Source organism: Cladophialophora carrionii (assembly GCF_000365165.1).
Source record: "Cladophialophora carrionii CBS 160.54 unplaced genomic scaffold supercont1.2, whole genome shotgun sequence".
Lineage (NCBI taxonomy): Eukaryota > Fungi > Ascomycota > Eurotiomycetes > Chaetothyriales > Herpotrichiellaceae > Cladophialophora > Cladophialophora carrionii.
Genome location: NW_008481827.1, coordinates 2,615,828 through 2,636,499, shown reverse-complemented (window position 1 = coordinate 2,636,499; position 20,672 = coordinate 2,615,828). Strand labels below are relative to the sequence as shown.

The 20,672-nt window shown below is 54.8% G+C and overlaps 7 protein-coding genes across 7 annotated transcripts; 5 read left to right on the top strand and 2 right to left on the bottom strand.

Annotated features, from left to right (window-relative positions):
* Positions 1 to 1,038: 1,038 nt before the first annotated feature.
* G647_03019 (uncharacterized protein) lies at positions 1,039 to 3,384 on the top strand (the record flags this gene model as incomplete). The annotated part of the gene is made up of 1 exon (XM_008727365.1): positions 1,039 to 3,384. The coding sequence occupies one exon, from the start codon at positions 1,039 to 1,041 to the stop codon at positions 3,382 to 3,384; it is 2,346 nt and encodes a 781-aa protein (XP_008725587.1).
* Positions 3,385 to 4,439: 1,055 nt separating this feature from the next.
* On the top strand, positions 4,440 to 6,280 carry G647_03018 (uncharacterized protein; the record flags this gene model as incomplete). Its single annotated transcript, XM_008727364.1, has 2 exons — positions 4,440 to 5,897; positions 5,951 to 6,280. The coding sequence occupies 2 exons, from the start codon at positions 4,440 to 4,442 to the stop codon at positions 6,278 to 6,280; spliced, it is 1,788 nt and encodes a 595-aa protein (XP_008725586.1).
* Positions 6,281 to 6,297: 17 nt separating this feature from the next.
* G647_03017 (uncharacterized protein) lies at positions 6,298 to 7,305 on the bottom strand (the record flags this gene model as incomplete). The annotated part of the gene is made up of 1 exon (XM_008727363.1): positions 6,298 to 7,305. The coding sequence occupies one exon, from the start codon at positions 7,303 to 7,305 to the stop codon at positions 6,298 to 6,300; it is 1,008 nt and encodes a 335-aa protein (XP_008725585.1).
* A 786-nt stretch (positions 7,306 to 8,091) lies between these two features.
* On the top strand, positions 8,092 to 8,802 carry G647_03016 (uncharacterized protein; the record flags this gene model as incomplete). Its single annotated transcript, XM_008727362.1, has 3 exons — positions 8,092 to 8,302; positions 8,410 to 8,579; positions 8,659 to 8,802. 3 exons carry the CDS (start codon positions 8,092 to 8,094, stop codon positions 8,800 to 8,802), a joined length of 525 nt encoding a protein of 174 aa, XP_008725584.1.
* Positions 8,803 to 9,022: 220 nt separating this feature from the next.
* Positions 9,023 to 10,655, top strand: G647_03015 (uncharacterized protein; the record flags this gene model as incomplete). The annotated part of the gene is made up of 4 exons (XM_008727361.1): positions 9,023 to 9,356; positions 9,406 to 9,507; positions 9,567 to 9,650; positions 9,703 to 10,655. 4 exons carry the CDS (start codon positions 9,023 to 9,025, stop codon positions 10,653 to 10,655), a joined length of 1,473 nt encoding a protein of 490 aa, XP_008725583.1.
* A 4,228-nt stretch (positions 10,656 to 14,883) lies between these two features.
* Positions 14,884 to 15,342, bottom strand: G647_03014 (uncharacterized protein; the record flags this gene model as incomplete). Its single annotated transcript, XM_008727360.1, has 1 exon — positions 14,884 to 15,342. The coding sequence occupies one exon, from the start codon at positions 15,340 to 15,342 to the stop codon at positions 14,884 to 14,886; it is 459 nt and encodes a 152-aa protein (XP_008725582.1).
* Positions 15,343 to 18,167: 2,825 nt separating this feature from the next.
* Positions 18,168 to 19,181, top strand: G647_03013 (uncharacterized protein; the record flags this gene model as incomplete). Its single annotated transcript, XM_008727359.1, has 1 exon — positions 18,168 to 19,181. One exon carries the CDS (start codon positions 18,168 to 18,170, stop codon positions 19,179 to 19,181), a length of 1,014 nt encoding a protein of 337 aa, XP_008725581.1.
* Between the last annotated feature and the right edge of the window lie 1,491 nt (positions 19,182 to 20,672).

Below are 20,672 nucleotides of genomic sequence, written 5' to 3'. Positions count from 1 at the left end.
GGACCGAGTTGGAGCAAGTAATCCAAGGTGAAAGATGAGCAGCAAGGAAAACGGTCGGGTGAACCAGGCCAAGGAGGCTGAGTCATGCGTCTGTCCACAATGTCGGTCAGGATTGTTGGATAGTCATTGCCAGGCAATTATCAAAAAGAGAACTGTTGAAACGCATGTGCTTCACCGACTTGACGCCAATCATGCCAGATTCGTGGCCTTTGACCTGTCAGGCAGAGACGCAGTCCCCATAGTCAGTGCTCTCGCCCACAGCCCTCTCACGTGGCCAAGGGTTAAGATACAATCAAGCATGGCTTGAGTGGAAGTCAAGACGAGGAGATGGATCAATGACGACTGAATAAATGGTCGTCGATTTACCGCGTACCCTCCGGCCGGCGACCGAGTCCACTGCGCCTAACTTCGGTGTTATGGGGGGCAATTTGGGTGTCGGCCCAAAAACGGGCACGCCCACAACGACATGATTAGTGGCTGGGGGGCTGTGGTAATTGGTGAGAGGCATCACTGGCCCGCCCGCAACATCGTCATCTCGCTTCACTGGCTCGACCAGGTCCCCACGCTCGAGGCATTCAAGGTATCCTCGTACCTCGTATCATTCCACTTCTCCAAACAACAATTCACCTGTCGCTCATCATTGCTTTTCTCGAGCAGGACATCCCCCGCGCACCGTACCGTACACATGTCTTGTCTCTTGACTGTTGAGAAGGGATCCAACGTCCCGTGCCCAAGCCAGGCCTGAACTCAGCTGAAACCGACCGAGACCGCTTGTGTCCGCATTCGTTCTTTCCTACTCTCTCATTGCCTTATCACTTCTCACCTCTATTCTCATACGATCACATCTCCCCGTATACACCCGATCGCTTCTCTTAGATCTTCTCGTTCCCCCGCATTTCCTGGCAGTCTTGCATACGGTGCCTACCTTCCCTGCTCGCGTGCTTGTTCTCCAGGCCAACCGTGGGTTCCGACAAGGTGCTGAGTGAAGGATGCGCTGTCGAATAAGAAAAGCTGTACCTATACACCAGCCCTAGCACCATGGATCCTTCCCCGCCGCTACCCAGGCGATTCGTCCCGGAACCTATAGAGACCACGGTCAAAAGCTCCAGATCCTCTCGAAACCAGTCAGACAACCCCCCCTCGAGTGCGTCTTCCGAAGGCAGATTCTCTTCCCCATATACGAGCGATTCCATGACTCCCAGTACGAAGCCTCGAAGGTTCCTGCCCCAACCGATAGAAGAAAGCACAAGGAGTTCTCAGAAGAAGAATAATGTGGACCATGTAGTGGACTCGGCCACGACGACGCAGGACGGTCCCCTCTCGGACTCGGCCAGTCCACATTACTCCCATTCAGATGATCCTACCCTGCCTGGAGTACCGAACAGCAGGCCTCCTAGACGCTTCACCCCAGAACCGGTAGAGACTACTGCACGGTCCTCGAGGCGGAAGTTCGCCCCTGAACCCATTGAGACGAGTACGCGAAAGAGCCAGGACAAAGGGAACCCAACGGAAGAGGAGGCCGCTTCCAAGCCCCGCAGGAAGTTTGCACCTGAACCCGTCGAAACCACCAAAAGAAGCTCCAAGGACAAGAAACCAAAGGACTCTGAAGAGACACCAGGCTCGCGACCGCGGCGAAAGTTCATCCCAGAACCTATAGACACCACCACTACCACAAACAGACGACGCAAGGTCAGCCTTGATGAGATATGCGAAGAAGAGCCTCTCAAAACCAGCGATTCTTCTCCCTCTAGTCGGGCGTCTAGTGGACCTCGAAAGTTTTCTCCGGAACTACTAGAGACTGCCAAAGGATCCTACCGAAGATTCCATCCACAGACGCCCGAGACAAGCGTCTCACCAGCTCCTAGCAGGCGGGCACCGTCGCCGCCGCCCATCGAAGAAGACCCCACGTGTGAGGAGGTCCCTGAACCTGAAGAAGAATCTCGCTTTTCGGCAGCAGCTTTGGCCCGCAAGAATCCTGACGCGCTCCGGCAACATTCATTCATCGTTCCTGACCTACCCATGATCGAGTCGACCACCGAGGATGAAGATTCCGAAGCACCTTCTTTAACCGACTCATCGTCCTCGTTTGGGTCATCTGTTGCAAAGAAACCGCTGCCCAGCACCAAAGACAGCTACACCGAATATGTGCTCCGTCTGGCCGCCGAGACGGTAAGCGAAAAGGAGCTGCAAGAGCAGGCTATGGCGGCTTACATCAACGAGCGACCTCACGAGCCAGTCGATCACTTTGCCATTGACCACGATGAAGATGAGGACGGTCCCTTGCCGAGCCCTATATTTCAGGGGGAAAAAGGAGTGGATGCCCGCGCTTTTCGACGGTCGTCGGCTGCAGAACTGGCATTGGAGATGGACCATATGCGCAAACATCATGAGCGGTTAGAAGCAGCGAAGAGGAGCCTGAAAGCTGACACTGCCGGCCAAAGTCGATTTAGTGCCGCAGCGCTCGCCACGCGACACGCTCTGGAGGCAAAGGGAGTCAAGAAGCCGAAGAAACCACGAGCAGAGGATGAAGATTCAGAGTTGGCCCGTATGAGAGCCGCTGCATCTCCGCCAATGCTGGGTGTCGATCTCGTGTTCCCATTCACCATTTCACCAAAGATGACCCGCTGTGACCCAGATCAGGCCCCGCGACCGAGAACTGCAGATAGCGATGATGAAGAGATCGAGCCCAGTAGTCCCGAACTGTGGAAATCGAACAAGAAGCGCCAAAACAATGCTGGAGAAGGCTTGTGGATGGGTATGTGCCAGGCGGGACTCTGGCAACCTCAAAGTCCCAAGAATGGGCAGCGAAGTGGCATACAGACCCCTTCGCCAGTGACTCCAGCCGGCGAACGGAATAATTCTTTCGAGAGCACGACGCCAGGCCGTGGGACTAGGACCCCCGGACGTCGTAGGGTGCCGTTCGCATCGGGTCAGCCGCACGTCCCATTGACCCCACCACGGAGTCAAGATGGCGATGACGTCTTCACTAGCACCATCGACAGGAAGCTGCAGCTCGAAAAGCAAATTGAGGAAGAATTCCCCGATCGTGTCATCACGCAGATATACAACTACCTCTCCCTCGGCTATCCCAGCTTAGCTCACATGTTCGACGACGAACTGAGCAAAATCTCACGGATTCCGATAGAAGAACTTCGCAAAGATGATAAGCACGTCGATGCGAAGGGGTACGTCGGAGCTCCTGAAGGAGACGGCTGGGACGAAGCGGAGGTCATCGGCCGCTGTAAACGGTGGGAGGCTCTCAGGCTATACGTCAAGGAATGGGCGAGACAAAGTCCCAACTTTGCGGATGAGAGGAAACGGGCTGCGCTAGGTGCGAATGAAGATTGGGGCGCGAGGGTTAGAAGGGGGAGTTGGGCTCATTAGGCTCACCAGTCGAGCCAGATTTCGGCGCGGACAGGGCCGTTATCAATTGCGAGTCCAATGGTCTTGGTTGTATTCGTGCGCATGAACTTTTAGCGGTTTGGTTCGTGCCTGCGCTGGGTTTCGATGCATCCCTGCCGGCTTTCTTCTTCCCCGATGTCACTGGCCGCGAAAGACGGCATTTCAGTCTCCTGCTTTCTTTGCGCGAGGTTGGTTCTCGCAGTTCCTATGGGTACAAGAACGCAGGACGGTAGGCGCTGTATAGGATAGGGTGTACCTACAGGACAAGAAATAACGAGCACATGAGGAAAGAGAAGAGCAAGTCGCAAAATTCGGTATGCTTATGTTTTACGGTACACGCCCTGTAATAGGTGGCCATGGCCTGTGAAAGCGTGACAGGATCAAGCAGCTTGCCATTTGCACCTGATGTCTCGTCTTCTCCGAGTGCTGGCATGCCGAACCTGATGGAATGGCCAAGGTAAGAATCGGCTTTGCTTGACAAGGGCTTATATATGTCCGTTCGATGCCTGGAAGTCACGGCCTGCAGTACGTGCAATCCGACGTGGCGGGTGCAAATATCGCATCGCGCTGAACGTGTGCTCTTGGGCTGTCGCTTCGTGATCCCCTTGTGAGCGACCCCTCCTTGGTCGTCTCGTGGCTTGGTTCCGACAGTCCCATGCGCTCAGGGCCTTCAAGCATGATTGGTGGGCGTAGCTTGTGAAGTGCTCAGCCGCCTCGCCCCTGTCCGGGGCGTCGTTCAAACAACACACCTGGATGCGTATCTGTCTGGGCCCCCAAGCCGCTTTGGATCGCTTAAACCGCCACACCAGGAAGTCCTTGACCAGCTCTAATTGGCCGTGTGCGTTGCGAGGCTCAGCCACCGTGTGACCCGTCCGCATGCCTTCAAGGCGCCTGGCCAGCAGGTGGGTTGTTTGCCTTTCTGCCTGCACAAGTCGCTGTGGGCTACTGTAATTCCCAACTCAACCTCGAGCCTTGCCTTTGCTCAAGAGGCTGGATGTGTGATCCTGCAACGACTGCACCTCGAGTAGTATGCGGCAATGGCTCAGCAGACCGATTCACCCGGCGACGTGGTGTATGACCTCGACGAGATTGCCGCATTCACAGCGTGCAAAACTGTCCTGCAACAGCCCAAGACAGAGAACTTTGTCGTCAGCTTCAACAGTGCCAAGGCACAATGTGCAGTCGACGTCAGTCAGGAAGAAGCGCTGAACTGGTTACAGGGCGACAACCGCGATGAGAGTCAAACGTTGTGGTTCAACTTTTGGACTTCCGAGAAGCAGAGGCCGATCATCGAGGCTGTGGCCAAGCATTACGACCTCTCCCCCAGGCTCGCTGGTTTGCTATGTCCTGCTGCTGCGACTACTACTACTACTACAGGCGAACGGCAGGCGACTTCTGCGGCGGATAGCGACAGCTCAGGATCTGCTTCGCAGGTGCCAGAGAAGACATCGAGGGCACGGACGACCGACGTGGAGAAGGGCATTCCGGGCCGACCGACACTGCAGCAACCAAAGCCCGGATATCCAACGGGCTTGGAAGGCATGACCTTCAGCGAGGTCGTCCAGAGGCTGTGGCATTTCTGTTCGGTGGACTTTGGCCGTCGATACATCTACGTCGGCTTCAACGCCCTGTACACCCTGCCCTCGGACGATAGCACATCTCCAGATGAGGATGACACGGCCGCTGCGGACAACAGAGACGGCGGCGGCGGCGGCGGCGGCGGTCAGGCAACCGCGAGCCACAGCAAGCCGGCTGGACAGCGAGTATGGTCATCCCTACTCATCTGTGACGATGGCACCGTGGTCTCGGTCTTTGAGCGTCCCGCCGGCGCCGACGCAGTCACACACTTCGAAACACGACGGAACGTCCTCAACGTCTTCCGCCATCTCTCTCGGCAGCACGATCAAGACAACGCAAAGGACGCACTGTTTCAGGTTCGGGTGCGATGGTTGAACGAGATCTCGAACAACAGCGCGACGGGCTATGACCGAAAGGAAGCCGCCAGCCTGCTGTTCTATTACCTGTTCGACGATTGGGTCTCGACCTTCAAGCTCATCGCTCGCGTGGAGCACCCCTACCGCGAGAAGTTGGAAGTGATGCGACAGAAAATGTTCACGGCCGCCAAGGTGTCGCTTGTGCAGCAAGTCCACGACGTGGGCAGGCAGCTGACGGTCCTGAAGCTAATGTATCAGAGCTATGAACTCATTGTCTCACGCGTCATCCAGAGTCAGCGGTCAGCAAGAGATGTCAAAGTTGGAACTCTGTCACCACGGGAGACATTGATGCATGAACGCAACCTCCTTGGCTCTGGAGACCTCAGCAAGTCTCATTTGCCGCATTTGGATGAATTCGTCATGGATGATGATTCGGGGTCGAACGTCAAGTTGGGCTCGTCGGCCATCTTTAGATTCGAGCGCCTGTTCGACAGGATTCGGTTGTACGCTTTGACAGAGATCGAAGAATGCATAAAGGAGAAGGAGTCGCTTGTGCTGATGGTGAGTGAGCCCCTTCAAAATCCAGACGATCGGTCCGACTAATGGCACCGCAGAACTTCAACTTGGTCGCCTTGAAAGAGTCCCAAGCCGTCGAGAAGCTGACAAGAACAACCATTCTCCTGGCCAAGGCGACGATCCTATTCCTTCCTGTCAGCCTGATGACGGCCTATTTCTCCATCCAGCTCAAGGAGATTGACGACAAGTACAGCTTGAAGACGTACTGGTTCTGCTTCTTGGTGGTCACTATCCTCTCAATCCTCTTCCTCGTGGTCTTTGGCGGCATCACGCACACCTTGGAGGGCAAGACCGTCTACCGCTCCGTCACAAGAACGCTTGGGAGGATGATTCTGAACGCGGGCAAGCGGAAACGCAAGGCACAATGAGAGCGTGCGTCGATCGGTCACCCAGCATCAGGTGTCGCTCTCACCCACGGTACCATCTCCTTCCTCGAGTTGTCCCACTGATAAGGGCCACCCTCGCCGACATTATATCGGTAATAGTTCTCCGTGCCGGCTGGAATCATCGCTCGACGGAAGGTGATGTTGACTCGCCCTCTGTCTGCCTCGGCACCCTTGCGCTTCGGTATGCTATGCAACCAGTTCGACTGCGTGGGACCGCGCATGAGAACCATATCCCCGCTCCCAAGCAACAGCTTAATGTCCCTCGTCTCCAGCTTCGCCTCGCCCTCCCTGGGCAATTTATGCTTCATCAGAAAATCTCTCTTAGCGCCAAGCGTGAACGAAGCGATCGCCGGGTTTTCCCCCAAGAAGCGCTCGTCATCGCTGTGGAACGAAATGCTATCACTTCCCGAGGCGTAATAATTGACCAAACAGAAATTATACGTCGTATTGGTGTTCGCTTCCGTGACCCGGCGTAACAAGTCCAAGCACTCCGGGATCGGGCGCGGTCTGCATCGGTACTTGTCCCGCCGCACCGTCCTGTCCAGGTCAGCGGCTTCGACGATCCGGGCGCCATCGTCGACGAACCGGCTCGTCGCGTCGAGGCCGAACACGGTCGTGAAGCGCGGCGTGTTGATCACCGTCTCCTTGCCAAAGCGCTTGATGGTGTAGCGGACACGGTAGAAGAAGAGCTCCGAGCGCAGAAAGTGGAATACCTCTCTTTCGATGGATTTGGGGATAAAGGGTTGGAAATACAACAAGTCGAGGTGCGGCTGGTCTTTGATTTCACGACCCTGAGCTGTAACCAGGAGCTCGAGTTCCGACGAGATATGTGCCGGTAGATGCGGGATTGGCCACGGGTAGGACGGATGATTCGTGTATTGGCGGGGGGATTGGTTTGGTTTCGGATATAGGGTTGATGATACTGGTATTAGTGGTTGCAACGTCCCTTCCAGCCGTTGTTTCTTTGGCGTACTGGAGAAGAAGCTGTCGAGCGTCCTTTTGGACATGGTGTTGAGGACCGGTGATGGTATACTCCGTAGCCAGCTACAGTACAGTCCGTCCCGTTTCCCGGCCAGGTTGTATCCTCTCGCGCCGTGGGCTGATTGTATTTATTGCGAGAAGATCCCAAGATACAAAGGACAGTGTAGGACACTAATGCAGATGTACCTGTGTACTGTGAGTAACTTGTCGTGTGCTTGTACGTGAACTCCGTCTGCGATACCAGGCACGGCGTGCCAGGTATTGATCAAGAACGTCATCGACACTGTCGTACCTCGTACGAATAGGGAGTACGAAAGTCAATTACCCCTCGACGCGCACGACGCGTTGTTGCGCGTGTTGGAACGGGCAAGCACAGACGCAGGTACAAGCTACGAGGTGCCGTCCACTATCGTGTTATCGCTTCACGTGACGTTCTTCTCTCGTGTCGCCAGGTCTTATGTACCTTAGGTACGGAGTACTCACTGCCCGTTTTGTTGCGTCCCCGCTGGTGTCGCTCCCTTCGAACAATGACGTAGTGTATCCTAGCGACCTACCTCGCAGGAGAGTCAGCGAGAAACAAACGCTTGAAGTGGACTACTCCGCATTCTTGGGCAACTGGCTCAGCCTCGGCGGGAGCGTTTACTTACCCGGAATGGCACTTTAGTCCGTCCGTCCCACTCGGCTTGATATAAAAGAAGTGGGTGGACTGAACTTGCGCCTGCAGTACTGTGTCTCGTTCCAGGTGTACATGGTATTTATTATACCCCCGTCTAACAGGATCTGACAGTCGCAGCACACACCCGTTTCCGAAAATGGTCTATCAACCAGAGACATACTACCTCACCCCGAACCAGCACTGCCCTAACCATGACTGGCCGGTCCTCATCTATCGGGACTGTCTCCCCCTGCCTCTCTCAGAGGAGAAAACCACTGCGTTTCTGGAGTCTCACGCCTGGGAGAAGAAAGGTGTCTGGGGCCATATCGCGTACAAGCATTTCCACCCGAACACGCACGAATGCTACGGTAAGACCACGGACCATGTAGACCGGTGGCTTGCTTGCTAGCTAGCTATCAGTCTGCCCGACCGGCGCGGTACGAGTAGCCTAGTGATACTGATGAATTACGCGCAGGTGTCTTCCAGGGCGAATCGACTATCCTGGTGGGTTGCGGCACGAATGACACGGGCGGTGGGCAGGAGATCGAGGTCCGCGCTGGAGATGTCATCGTCCTGCCGGCGGGGACAGGCCACTGCTCGCTCCAGAGTAGTCTGGATTACCGGTACATAGGTGTCTATCCTGAGGTGAGAGGCCGCTGTTGTGTCAAATGAGGAACCGGCTATGCCGCGGAGGTGGTGCTGACTGACTGGGTTGTGTTCGAAGGGTTCTCCGATGTGGCGTAGCGAATTGGGCAAGCAGGCTGTGGGGAATAAGTTTGCCGAAGAGATAGAGAGCGTCGTAGTGCCGGCTCAAGATCCTGTCAATGGACCGGAGGGGCCGTTGTTGAACTTGTGGAAGAGGGGATGATGTTTGGCATCGCATGTCCTGGTACTGTATTTTGATGGGGCGAGATGACACTTGAGAATCTACGAGACGCTAGGAATGCCCCGTGCTTCACTGTAGAGCCGCTATTCCTGGAATAGCGTCTTGGCATTGAGCCTTGCATGATTCGTCTCCAAAATCTGTCTCCTGCTGGTACTGTAGCAGGTAAACTCGGTCAACTTCAATCGAAATCGGGCGACTGCGCATGGCAAGCTTCTTGCGTCGACTCTACTCGACTTCTCAATCGCCCCTTTCAGATGTTGTAAGCAAAAGGATGAATCTCAACTCGGCAGATTTGCCAAAGGTCTTTCTCCCACCAGTCAATCGGTCGATGCAGGTTCTGGATAAATCCTTCTTCCGGAAAGTCGTGCCCTTGGCTGCAGCATCTATCTCCGACGTCAAACAAATCACCAATGTGCGGAAGGATCTGGATCGATCCGGGGACATATTGAAGATCAGTCCCATAAGACACCTGCGAGAGGACGACTCCGCTCCCGGCACGAAGTGTATTTTGCTAAGACATGGAATTGAAGCAGACAGTATGATCCGGCTGTCTGAACTTCTGGATCAAGTCTGACCCGTTGGCAGGACCGAGCACGTGGTCGCCCACGCTCACCAAACTGGTGAATGACAATCTCGCCCGAATCCGACCTTACGACCTGACTCTCACGTACGACGACTGGACGATGCGTACGTGAGTCTGCAGACGAGATAATCGCCCCGGCATCATAACTGACAGGCAACGCTAGACAACATCCTTGAAGCAATACTGCCTGAAATTCCGGAAGAGGAGAAAGAAACTCCGGCAGGCTTTGCCCAGGTCGGCCACGTCGGTATGTGTTCCAGGCGCCATGCTTTTGCGGAATTTTGGCTGACACATCTGAGCCCACGTGAATTTACGAGAACCGTACTTACCCTACAAACATCTGATCGGGCAAATCCTCGTGGACAAGAATCCCAATATTACCACAGTCATCAATAAGACCTTCGACGTTGGCACCGAGTCGGTCTTTCGAACATTTCCGTACGAAGTCCTCGCCGGGCCCGATGACTTGGACGTTACCGTGCGCGAGTCCGATTGCGAGTTCAAATTCAACTTCGGCAAAGTCTACTGGAATTCGAGGCTGGGCACCGAACATGCTCGGGTATTCGAGACTTTCCACGAAGGCGAGGCCGTGTGCGACGTCATGGCCGGTGTTGGACCATTCGCCATTCCTGCAGGCAAAAGAAAGGTCTTTGTCAGGGCCAACGATCTCAATCCCGACTCTTACGCCAGCCTGGAGGATGCCATCAAACGCAATAAAGTCGACGCCTTCGTAACGGCTTCGTGCGATGACGGCAGGCATTTCATCCGCGCAGCCACCGAAGCATTAGCGAACTCGCCACGAACGGCCAAACTCCCCGCGAAAGTCAAGATATCCAGGAATCAGAGCAAAGAAGACATCCAAGCGCTCAAGAAAGCGGCCGACGATGCTGCCAAAGTCCTACAAGAGCCGACTGTATTCTCCCACTACGTTATGAATCTTCCTGCGAGCGCTATCGAATTCCTCGACGCATTCAAAGGACTATATCACGGTCGAGAAACAGATTTCGAACCTCACACGTCGCAGAAACTACCCTTAATTCACCTCTATCTGTTTCAGACGAAGCTCACCGCTGAAGAGGAAGAGCTTTTCGAGATCTGCGAAAGGATTTCGAAGCATATCGGCTCGGAAGTGAAAATCGATGATCCGGAGCTCGACGTGGATATTCGGTACGTGAGGCTCGTCGCGCCGAAGAAGAAAATGTTTTGCGCCAGCTTTAGGATTCCGAGGAGCGTTGCTTTTGCGCGACCTTGAGGGGGTTGGTTCTCGTTAGCGATGCAGGTCTACAAAACTGTTGATGTACAGCTGCAGGGAACCGCTCGTTCATGAAGCAGCTCTCAGCATCTGTGAGAACGCGAACATCCAAATCGGTGGCCTCTGAGGATCAACCCTGTTTGACGACCCGCCTAACCATATAAGCCATGCATTCTTCTGGAAACCAACTCGCCTATTCCGTCAGCTGCCAACATGGCTTCTCGTCTCGATGTGCAAGGGTTATGCCATCCCAGCTCGTCAGACTCCCTCTTCTTTCCGCATAGAGCCCATGATGGGTCTCGTCGCCTCCTCCTTCCAGACGGCAGCTACGATATAATGCGATGCGCTCCTCGGTGGTTGTCACGTGTTGAAGACGTCTTCTACACGACCACAATCCCCACTGTCCCAAATCCCTGGCTGCCAGGCGATCTGGCACCGCCACTAATACTGAAAGCAAGCGTCGTCTCTGCGACCCCGGTGTCTCCGCTGGGTCACACGATGTATAACCTCCTCTGGCAACTCCGCTGCGACATATACAGTAGCTCGGCTGGTAGATGTTTCGACCAGGACAACGCTACTGTCGACTACTCCGTTGTTTGGAACGGCTTTAGATACGAGGTGTTTGGATAATAACTACGAAAACAAGCTGTTATTGATGGCTTGGGTCTGGATGAGGATGTCCATTTCCTTGATCCTAGCTCTTAAGGCTCTGCTTGCCAGCCTCGGTCTTATCAGATAGTCACAGCCATCTCAGGAGTTTTGTGCGTCACCTTAATATCTCAATCACAATACTCAGACTCGGAGATTATGTCAAGAGCGACGCCATCCTTTGTCCATGGTGGTTGGCCTTGTTAGTGTTGCGCACTAGGTTAGTCAGTGGGGTGACCGAGAGTGTGAGTGAGCGAGCAAGTGACCGAATGGATAGTTTGAAGGAAGTGAAGAATGATATAAAGTCCCATATATCAACGCCTGACCGCCATTCCTGACTACCGAGCGAGATGGGATCTGCAGTAGATGTGCTGTATGTGTCACCACTTGTTAGGGATGGGGAAGCACACCGTCGAGAATACAACTGCGGAATCGTCTTTCAAACCCACGTAGTCGTCCCGGCAGCTTTACTTTCGTCTGCCTCCTAAGCGTGTGGCGATACTTCTGCAGAGGCTAATTAGAAAACAGACAAAACGTCGCTGAGGGCCAACAATCGAATGATTGTAGACGTCCTGTGTAGACTCCTGCCCTGACGTGCTGCATGTGCCGCACTGTCAATGGCTAGCATAGGCTATCCTGCCCGACAATATCCATTTCCAAGTCAACTCGACTCGATTCGATTCAACTCGACTCGATTCGATTCAACTCAACCCAACTCAACAGCTCGGTACCATCAGCGCGAGAGCTAACCCCCCGCTTCAGCCGAGACGAGCACCATCAACTTCTACGTTCGTATCGTCGGCTTCGACCTCGACTTCGAACCCCACTCCGACTCCGACTCGTTCGCCTTCCCGACGCATCCAGTAAATCCCTCGCTCCCCGGATCGCCAGTGCAGTCACCGACGCTGCAAGTGCGCCTTTGATAAAGCCATCGTCGTTCTTCCTTCCTTGTGTGAGAGCGTGGGACCGACTCGATGGCCGACGGGTAGGCGTCCTGCTCCGAGTTCGACTCCAGCTTCGACTCCAGCTTCGACTTCGACCACCTCGACTCTGACCTCGCGGCTGAATTCTCAGCCGTGGCTGTGGTTGTGGCGGTGGCGACGACGACGACGACGACGACGACAACGACGACCGAACACCCTTCCCGCCACGGCTCCCGCTCGCCGAAGAACTCTCCCTCTCCTCCCACACCCCTCTGATCGGCGATCGACGCCCGCTGACCCGTGTTTCGGAACGAATCGATCCTTCGTGGAGGAAGCGGATTGTCGACCTGGACCTCGACCTGGAACGGCTCCGTTCGTAGGACCTTCGTCGATGGGGGTTCGCTTCGTAGAACGGATGGGGGAACCGCGAGGCCTTGAAGATTGAACCAGATATAGCAGACGGGCGACGCGCCATGATTGCTGTTGTTGGTGGAGAGTGTGGCGATCTGGGATAGGGGACGGGGGCCCCACGAGTCCGGACGACGAGTTCTTCTTCGATGCGTCGACGGCCGTTGGGGAAGTGCGTCGTGGTGTTGATGTATGTCGTTTGCTGGCACTGCGTTAGTAAGGGACGGAGTGGTGGATATTTACGTTACTGGTGGCAAGGGGGGTGGACTGGAGGGCAACTGACGCGTGTTCGGCTGCTAGACATGTCAACTTGTGCAGAATCTGTGGATTCGGCAAATGGGTCTTGACAGTCTCAGAAAGATGTATGTTGTGTTGGTTGAAAAATATGAGGAAGGAAATTGGCGGCCAGACCAGATTAAGTACTGCTTGCTGCTGGAGAGCATCACTGGTTGTGCCGTCACAGGTGAAGGCTGGAGGTGCCTGGAGTGTTAAGGCGTGAGAAGGCAGTGCGTGCGGTGACAACTCGTGTTGAGGCGGCAGTTATGAACTCGAGTGAGCGCTCAAAGGCAAAGGCTGTGACATGTAAGGGGAAGAGCAGTAGCATCACCGCGAGAAAGTCACTTCTCACCGTTGAGTTCGGTGGATGGCGAGCAGAAAACAAAGACAAGGCTGTTGCAGCCTTGCGATGATTATTTCCAGACATATCCTCTGCAACTGACCAGCCTGGGAACATGCCCTTGTTCTTCCTGCCCAAGCTTGGGTTGATCTCCACTAGGTCACAGATCTTATTTATTGCAGGTCCTCATTGCACAGCAGTGTAGCTCTTGAATCAGCACCGTCGCTTGAAACAGCACAAACAATGGTTGATACAGTTCGTGGTAATGCTCACCATCCGCGCAAAGACTGATCGCACATTCCACCGCAATGCCGACTTTTTGCCTGTGACTTCGGGACCGGGCATCGCAAAAAGCAGTGGCGTCCCTTCGGTGTCTTGGGAGCTTGACGAGGACGCCGGCAAAAATGACTTTGGTCCCGGCCTGGAGATCTGTCGCGGCGGCTCGGGTGTTTCGCGCCAGCCCGTATCGATCGACGACAGCGAAGTAAACGAGGGCCGAGAAGATGTAGTAGAGGACGATCGGTGTCTCATGGTTTCTGTGTGGTGATCTATCCTTGAATGCCATGAATCCAGCCCTGTTTCTCCTGACGATGATAGGAGAGCACAGGAGGAGGGAGGCTTGGGCGGCTCATTGTACCCAGGGTGGATCGTGGGCAGCGAACACCAGGCCGAGCCGGAGTGGTCAGAAGATATGGAGGAACGTGACCTCTTGCTCGCCAGAGGCAATGAAAGGATAGGCGTCTCAGGTCGAGGAGTTGTCGCAGTTGCAAGCTGGGAGGACTGGCTGTCTGATTCGGGTTCAACAGCAGCACTACTTTCTGAAGTCGCTTGCGATTCTGCATGTTGTGGACGGAATCGTTCCCAGAGAAGAAGCCTGTAGAGGCCCAGTTGTTCCCTGATACCCATCGGAGCGCCTGTAGCTGGAGCCAGATCGGTCGTCTGTATCATCTTGTCAACGTGGGCGCAGATTTAGGATATACAGGTGTGGGTGGGCTGTTGGGTTCGGGTTGCTGGAAGTAGGGAGGCGACGTTTGTGAGAGAAGATGTAAGAAGATAGAGTGGAACGAACAGGAGGCCTTTAGCTTGAGCTGGAGATCCGTCTGTAAATGCTTCATTTTTAGCAAGGGTGTTTTATTTATCACCTCTGTTTATTCCGAACAACACACTCGTCATCAAAGGACATGAATAGCAGGTGGTAAACATGGCTGTTTGACTGCTGGAATCACGGCCCGCGCTGAGCATTCAGCTAAGGACTGGCCGGTGATATGGCCTCTTGGGCATAAGGTCCTCCTTCACTCCCTTCTCGCCATCGACAATTATGCTGCTCGCCATTGGATGGCCATTGTGACGTAGATTGCTTCGACGCCAGCTCGATAGCTGAACAATCGAGAGGTATGAAGACGCCGACTATCTTCCAGGCGTCGTCAGCACCTGAAGAAACTTGTCCTCCGGGTGATACTGTCACTAGCGCGGCCCTGCTGTTTGGGCGCGCTCACTCCCTCAAACGTCATTGTGCGACTTTCCGCCCAGTTTGTCTTATCGTGAAGCGGTGATGCGGACTACGGGCAGCGTTCGCCATGGCATGTCTTGAGATATTCCAAATTCAGAGGAATAATGTGTGAAGGCTGTCTCTTCAGAGCGCCGCCTGTCTCTTCAACCTCTGCAACTCCCGACAGATCCCCTCAATCTCCTCCTCGCCCACGATGCCATCCTCAACCTTCTTCTCCAGGCTGGGGATCAGGGCCTTCGCCTCATCCGCACATGTTGGGACCAGACTACCCAACTGAGACTTCTCAAACCTCTCCAGACTCGGGGCGTACCCATTGATAATGCCTTCAACCTCTTGCGCCTCGGCGAGGTTCTTGAATACAGCAAAGATCTCCAGGTAGTCCTTTGTTTTCTCGAGGTTCTCGGTGGGATTGACGACCGTGTTGTTCTTCTGACGGGTATCGAGGGTCTTGAGCAGCACAATGCGTGCTTCGGAGAGGTTGAGCGTGACTTCGTTAGCGAATTCGCCCAGTTTGAGGACAGCGCCGGCTTCGAGGTCTGAGGTTGCGGTAGGAGCGACGCGCGAAGGCGCTGCGTGAGGCATCTTGGGCCACTTTGTCACGATTTCTCAGAGTGCAGAGTTTTGAAAGACTGGGTTCTAAATATTGGTAGAGGTGAGGCATTGGTGGAGTGTGGAGGCATGCTGAATGGCAGTCGAGAGATGCGCAGTGCGCAGCCGTAGCTGGAATAAAGATAATCCGCTCACACCTTGCGACGTTGATTGGACAATTCAAACCTGGAATACATTACTCCCAAGTTCCTCGGTACAGAGTACAGACTACACAGTCTCGCCTGTGGAAAAGGAACGTGCTACGAATTTCCCATATCCTGAATTTGATCCCTTGCGACAAGTCGTCGTCATGTTGTCACTGTGTCTCATTACCACCATCATGGCTGCCAAAGATGACCAGAGCAAAGTTGTAGGAGAGGCCTGGTAGAGGGAGCTCTATGGGTCGCACTCCAGCGGCTTGTGCGCTGCAACCATATAGCCTTCAAGGCCACTAACCATCAAAACGGTTTTACTCACCGGTCGGTCTTTTGGTGACTTATTCCGCACAACTCGTCAGCCTTGCAACGACCATCGCCCACCATGCGGTGTTGCATTGTGGGCTTGACGTAACTGCCGGGTCACTGTCACCTTTTCAACTGCCAGAATGTCTAGATTTGCATTCCTAACTCTACCTAGTACAAAAACAAGCAGCTCACCAGGACCTGACTCACGAATTCTTGCACCAGGGCGATCCCGCTGGGTCACCCTAACCCAGAAGTCCTGTGCCATGCACCTGTTAGCCTTGCAGGCACCCGGCAGGTCTTCCGATGTGTTCATGATGTCATCAAGGTCTGGAGCCTTGAGACGGGTTCCTTTGAGACAGTTCTTTCAATGGAGAAGATACTCCGTACCCCGTAGAGGAGGATGTGGTGGCCGGGGTTTATCGGCAGGTCAAAGCTTCACCAGTCATGTCTGACATGCCACACGACGGTAATGGCGAGGAAAGCCGCGAAGTCGTGAGGTCAGACAAAATCAATTTTCATGCAGTCAGCCTTGCCAACGTCTCGGCGGCTACTCAGCCACTGGGGGCTGTAGAAGCCTCCTAGACGTCGCAGCTAGACCCTGGTCTTCAGCGCGTCCAGGGACAAAGAGCTTTGACCTCCTTGGGTACCCGTACCTATCCCACAGCTTGGTCACTTGACGATTCTACCGTTTCCATTTTCACAGCTTGGTCACTTGACGATTCTACCGTTTCCATTTTCACAGTATGGAGCACGCACGCCGCTCCACGACGTTAAGAAGCCCGGAAGAACTACACAACAGGAAAGGACTTAGGCTGCCCATGCTACAGCTCGCTTGCCCTCTGGTGGTGTGTTGCGAGGACAGGTGGCCAAATAACCCTTTCGTCTGGCCTCACACCCACCCGCATCAACAGCATCTGCACATGTTTGTCGGCGACCCCGTGATTTCTCTTCGAACGTAAGGCGGCTTCATCCACTATCGATGGGAGCATTCATCGAGCCTTGCATACATTGGGCACGGCGAGCCTACACAGTGTGGTCAGTATGGCGTTTCCGCCCGAAGTACTCCGCATTGGGTACGAAATGCTGCGAAGGCATGCCAGTATCCTTGCGTACCTTTCGTCACACACCCAAGAGGCCCTTGATGATTCTGGTGCTAGCCAATTCCGGCAGTACTAAGCACGATCGAAGGTGATTTGGTGGATGCTTCATGAGGCCTGAATTGTGGCGCCTGCACGGCCACGATGCGGCTCTCCAAAGGTCTTGAGGGGTTCGACTTTGACACACCAACAGTCTCTCTTTTGGGAGACCCAGCGCTAATTTCCTCCTGGACTGAGCTTGCTAAGGTTGACGCTCCCGTCGCCGTTGGCCCCTTCTGATGGCGGGAGAAGAGAGGTCGACTCGGATTCATCACCCCGTCCTCCGTCTTGTGCAACAAACGTAGCTGCCCGCCGTTGCTGTGATGGCTGACATAATTTGGCGCCACATCTCTGCGACCGCTATCGTGACCGCCACCCAACCCTGTTTTCAACAGGCAAACGAAACAACATGGGGGCTAGAAGAAAGGCAGCCCCCATGAGAACCAGCAGGTAGGGTGATGTGACTAATGACACCCATGTGCGTGCCCCTACAGACACCCGTGCGAAGTTGCGAGAACCTCGGAGCAAGTCGACTTCGCACGATGGACAAAACCCGCCAGGCCAAATCACCAGGCTGCCTTATTTTCGCCATGCGAACCAGGGTGGGAATTCGCCCAAAATGCGGTCATGCCCATGAGCAGCCAACCTCAATCATGATCTCGCAGCGGTGCGTTGGGCCAAAAGGATCTTATCCCTTGCATTGAATACCAAAGTCCCCAATCAGCAATCTCATTCTTCGTCCAGCCGACCCGCCCACGATCCGGTTCCATTATCTCAGTGAACCTAGTTGCATTGATACTGCCCTTAACAAATCAGCTGGCCACTTCCATAGCCTTGCGGAATGGAATCGGAATATACTTGTGGCAAGCGATTTTGTCTGCACCAGATCACCATGCTCTGCACCGTTGTTCAAGGCCGTCTCTCCTGACACTCGCTGTCAAAGGTGGTTATAACCCGGCCATCCCTCAAGATGTCGACGATCTTCAGCCAAGAAGGATTCTAGGCATCTATCCAAAATCAACAGTCAAGGCACGAAGTCAACCAGAGAACTTATTACTCGTCCGACGTACTCTTCTGCCCCTCCTTGTCCCCGAATCATCCACAGTGGAATCCTCCCGCTGCAAGACCATTTGTATCCCCCTTGGTAGTGTGCAGAGAACGAAGGATCGATCCCATCATCACCATCGACACACTTAGCCAACCATCAGTCAGCCCTTGGATGTCCGATCGACGCCGCAGGAGCCACGAATACTACTCAGAGAACCCCGTCATCATCGAACGAGAACCACAGGTGCGTACATACCGCATCATTCGAGAGATATCACCCAAGAGGGAGCGACTGACCTTCGGATCGAAGCTCTACAACCTCTTCCGAAGCCGTCGGAAGAGAGTGCACATCATCGAAGAAGGACCTGTTCGAAGCCGCCGTCAGGAGCGACGAAGCCTGACTCCTCCGTCCTCGCCTCGAGGACCATATCACACTATGGCGGTAGACCCGGAAGACGATATTTACACCCCGCTACCTCCTAAGCTGCCACCAAAGAAGACACGCGATGAGGATGAACCAAAACGATACGTCCTGGAGGAGAGGTCTCCTCAACGGTACCGCAAAGTCAAAGTGGTCCATGAGCACTTCGATGACGACGACGCTCATCCAAAGGTGGAAAGTCCCTCGCCACCTCGCAGCAAGCGCGACAGCGGCACGTACTACATGTCGGGGGCCCGGGTCGACGAGGAGCATGATCGACCTCCCAAAGAATATGAACGTCGGCGCCCCGTATCGGATCCTGAGGTGCAGCGGCTGCGTGAGGACCTGGAACGACTCAAGCTCGAGCGTCGCGATGCTGAGCTTGCTGCTCTGGCGGCCAAAGACAAGGCCGAAAGACTCCAAGCAGACCTCGAATACGAAAAGCGGCAAAGATCTCTGGAGAAACGCGAGCGAGATATTGCCAGACGAGAAGACTGGCTGAACCGACAGCGGGAGCAGCTCATGGAAGCCCGACCTCCTCGTGAACGACAAGAGGTTGTCGTTGTCCATAACCCCCCTGCTGGGGCACAAACCCGTGATCCCAACCGATCCGCTTTAGACAGAGCTAGGGATGACTACCAGCGCGGACAGCAGGCCGCGGATGCCCGACGAGCTGCCACAGGGGATCGCCATGCTCGTCGGGAGAGGATTATCATCGTGGACGATGATGAGCAAGACCGCGACCGGGGACATCGACGTCGGTAGTCCCCAGCGGGATGAGTGGGTTTCCTTGGCCGACCTGAGGCTGCATCGGACCAAGGCATGGATAAACAGGGCTGCTGCAAAGCAAGGAAAAAGGTTGGGAGGGCGTTTAAGGGCCAGGATGGGCTCACCGAGGGGGTACATATACCATTCAGGGCTAACGGAGGCTGTTCCTTCAGCAACACTTTGTGTCATCTACGATTCCAAATCTGGTCACTCGTTTGTCCAGCTCCAGGCACAGGGGCCTATATTTTTGGTGGCGTCAAGAAAGACTGGGCGACCAAGGCCTGGTCAGGCTTCTCGGCGCAAGACAGATCGGACATCAACTCGACTTTGTCAGTACGTAGATAGATCAATGGATATACCAGGAACGATCATCGCATCGCGGCATGAGCCTCAGCCTCGTGGCCTTTTTCCCATGCTTGACCTGCCGATCATTCAAAGATTTCGTGCAGCAAAGATTCGACGATCGGGTCGCGGTGGATCTTCATGCTCGGTCGGCGGAAACGTGGTGGGCCAGTCGGTTGTTCAGGCAGGATCCAGAGGCTAGAGAGGCCTAGACTTCGCTCCGGGGGCCTATCACCACCGCCGACACCTGAAGGAGCCAGTCCAGATGCCCGCAATCATAGGCAGCTAACTGCCCTGATTGCACGCAGCGGGCTGCTTATTGCGCAAAGGCGAAGAATACATGTACGCAATCACCCGCCGCGGTTCCATGGGCGCCGCAAACCAACCGGATGGCAGCCCAGCGAGCTAGATGATCCCACAAGTTTGGATCCTTGATTTTTTGTGAGGTCGCGCGTGACTCGTCGACCTTTTCTGGAACAGAGAGGTTACATTAACGTGCCATGAAAGAGCCGCGCATCACGGGTGTTGTTCGACGAGCACTGTAACTGCTGTGGCTCTCGGTTGGGCCTGAGAAATTCCTCGAGGCTGCCGCGCTTCGAACCCTTTGTTTCTGTCGTCGGTCGCCGTCCAACAGGGTTTCCTGCATCATCGATGCTGTCATTGCGACTGTGATGCACCCTCTTCACCCGCCTGTCCAAGCCTGATCGTTCCATTGGGGAGTTGGCAATGCTCCCGTCTCCCGCAGCTCCGCGCCTTATTCATCCTGGTCTCGAGCCGTGTATCGCACGGAGCTCAAAGTCAAAGCTGCGCTCAGCCCACCTGTTGCCCAATTGGTCCTGATCACGATCACAAGCTCTCTGTCCGACATCCTCCTCTCTCTCCGCAGGGCTCCCGTCTGTCAATCCTGCCCTTGAAAGGCGCCTGACGCCGCCTCTGGGATACTCTTCATCGCGCCTCCATCAAGCCGAGGTGGTTGCGCCGACGAGTCACATTCGACGATCCTGCAAGGCTGTCCAGGGCCCCGAGAGGAGCACAGTTCCCACCCAACCCTCGATAGGAGCTCGACCATGACAACTTGCCGCCCGTATCAGACAACAGCAGCGAGACGCGTCTCTCCGCCTACGCTCGAAGTCGGCTGATCGGGAC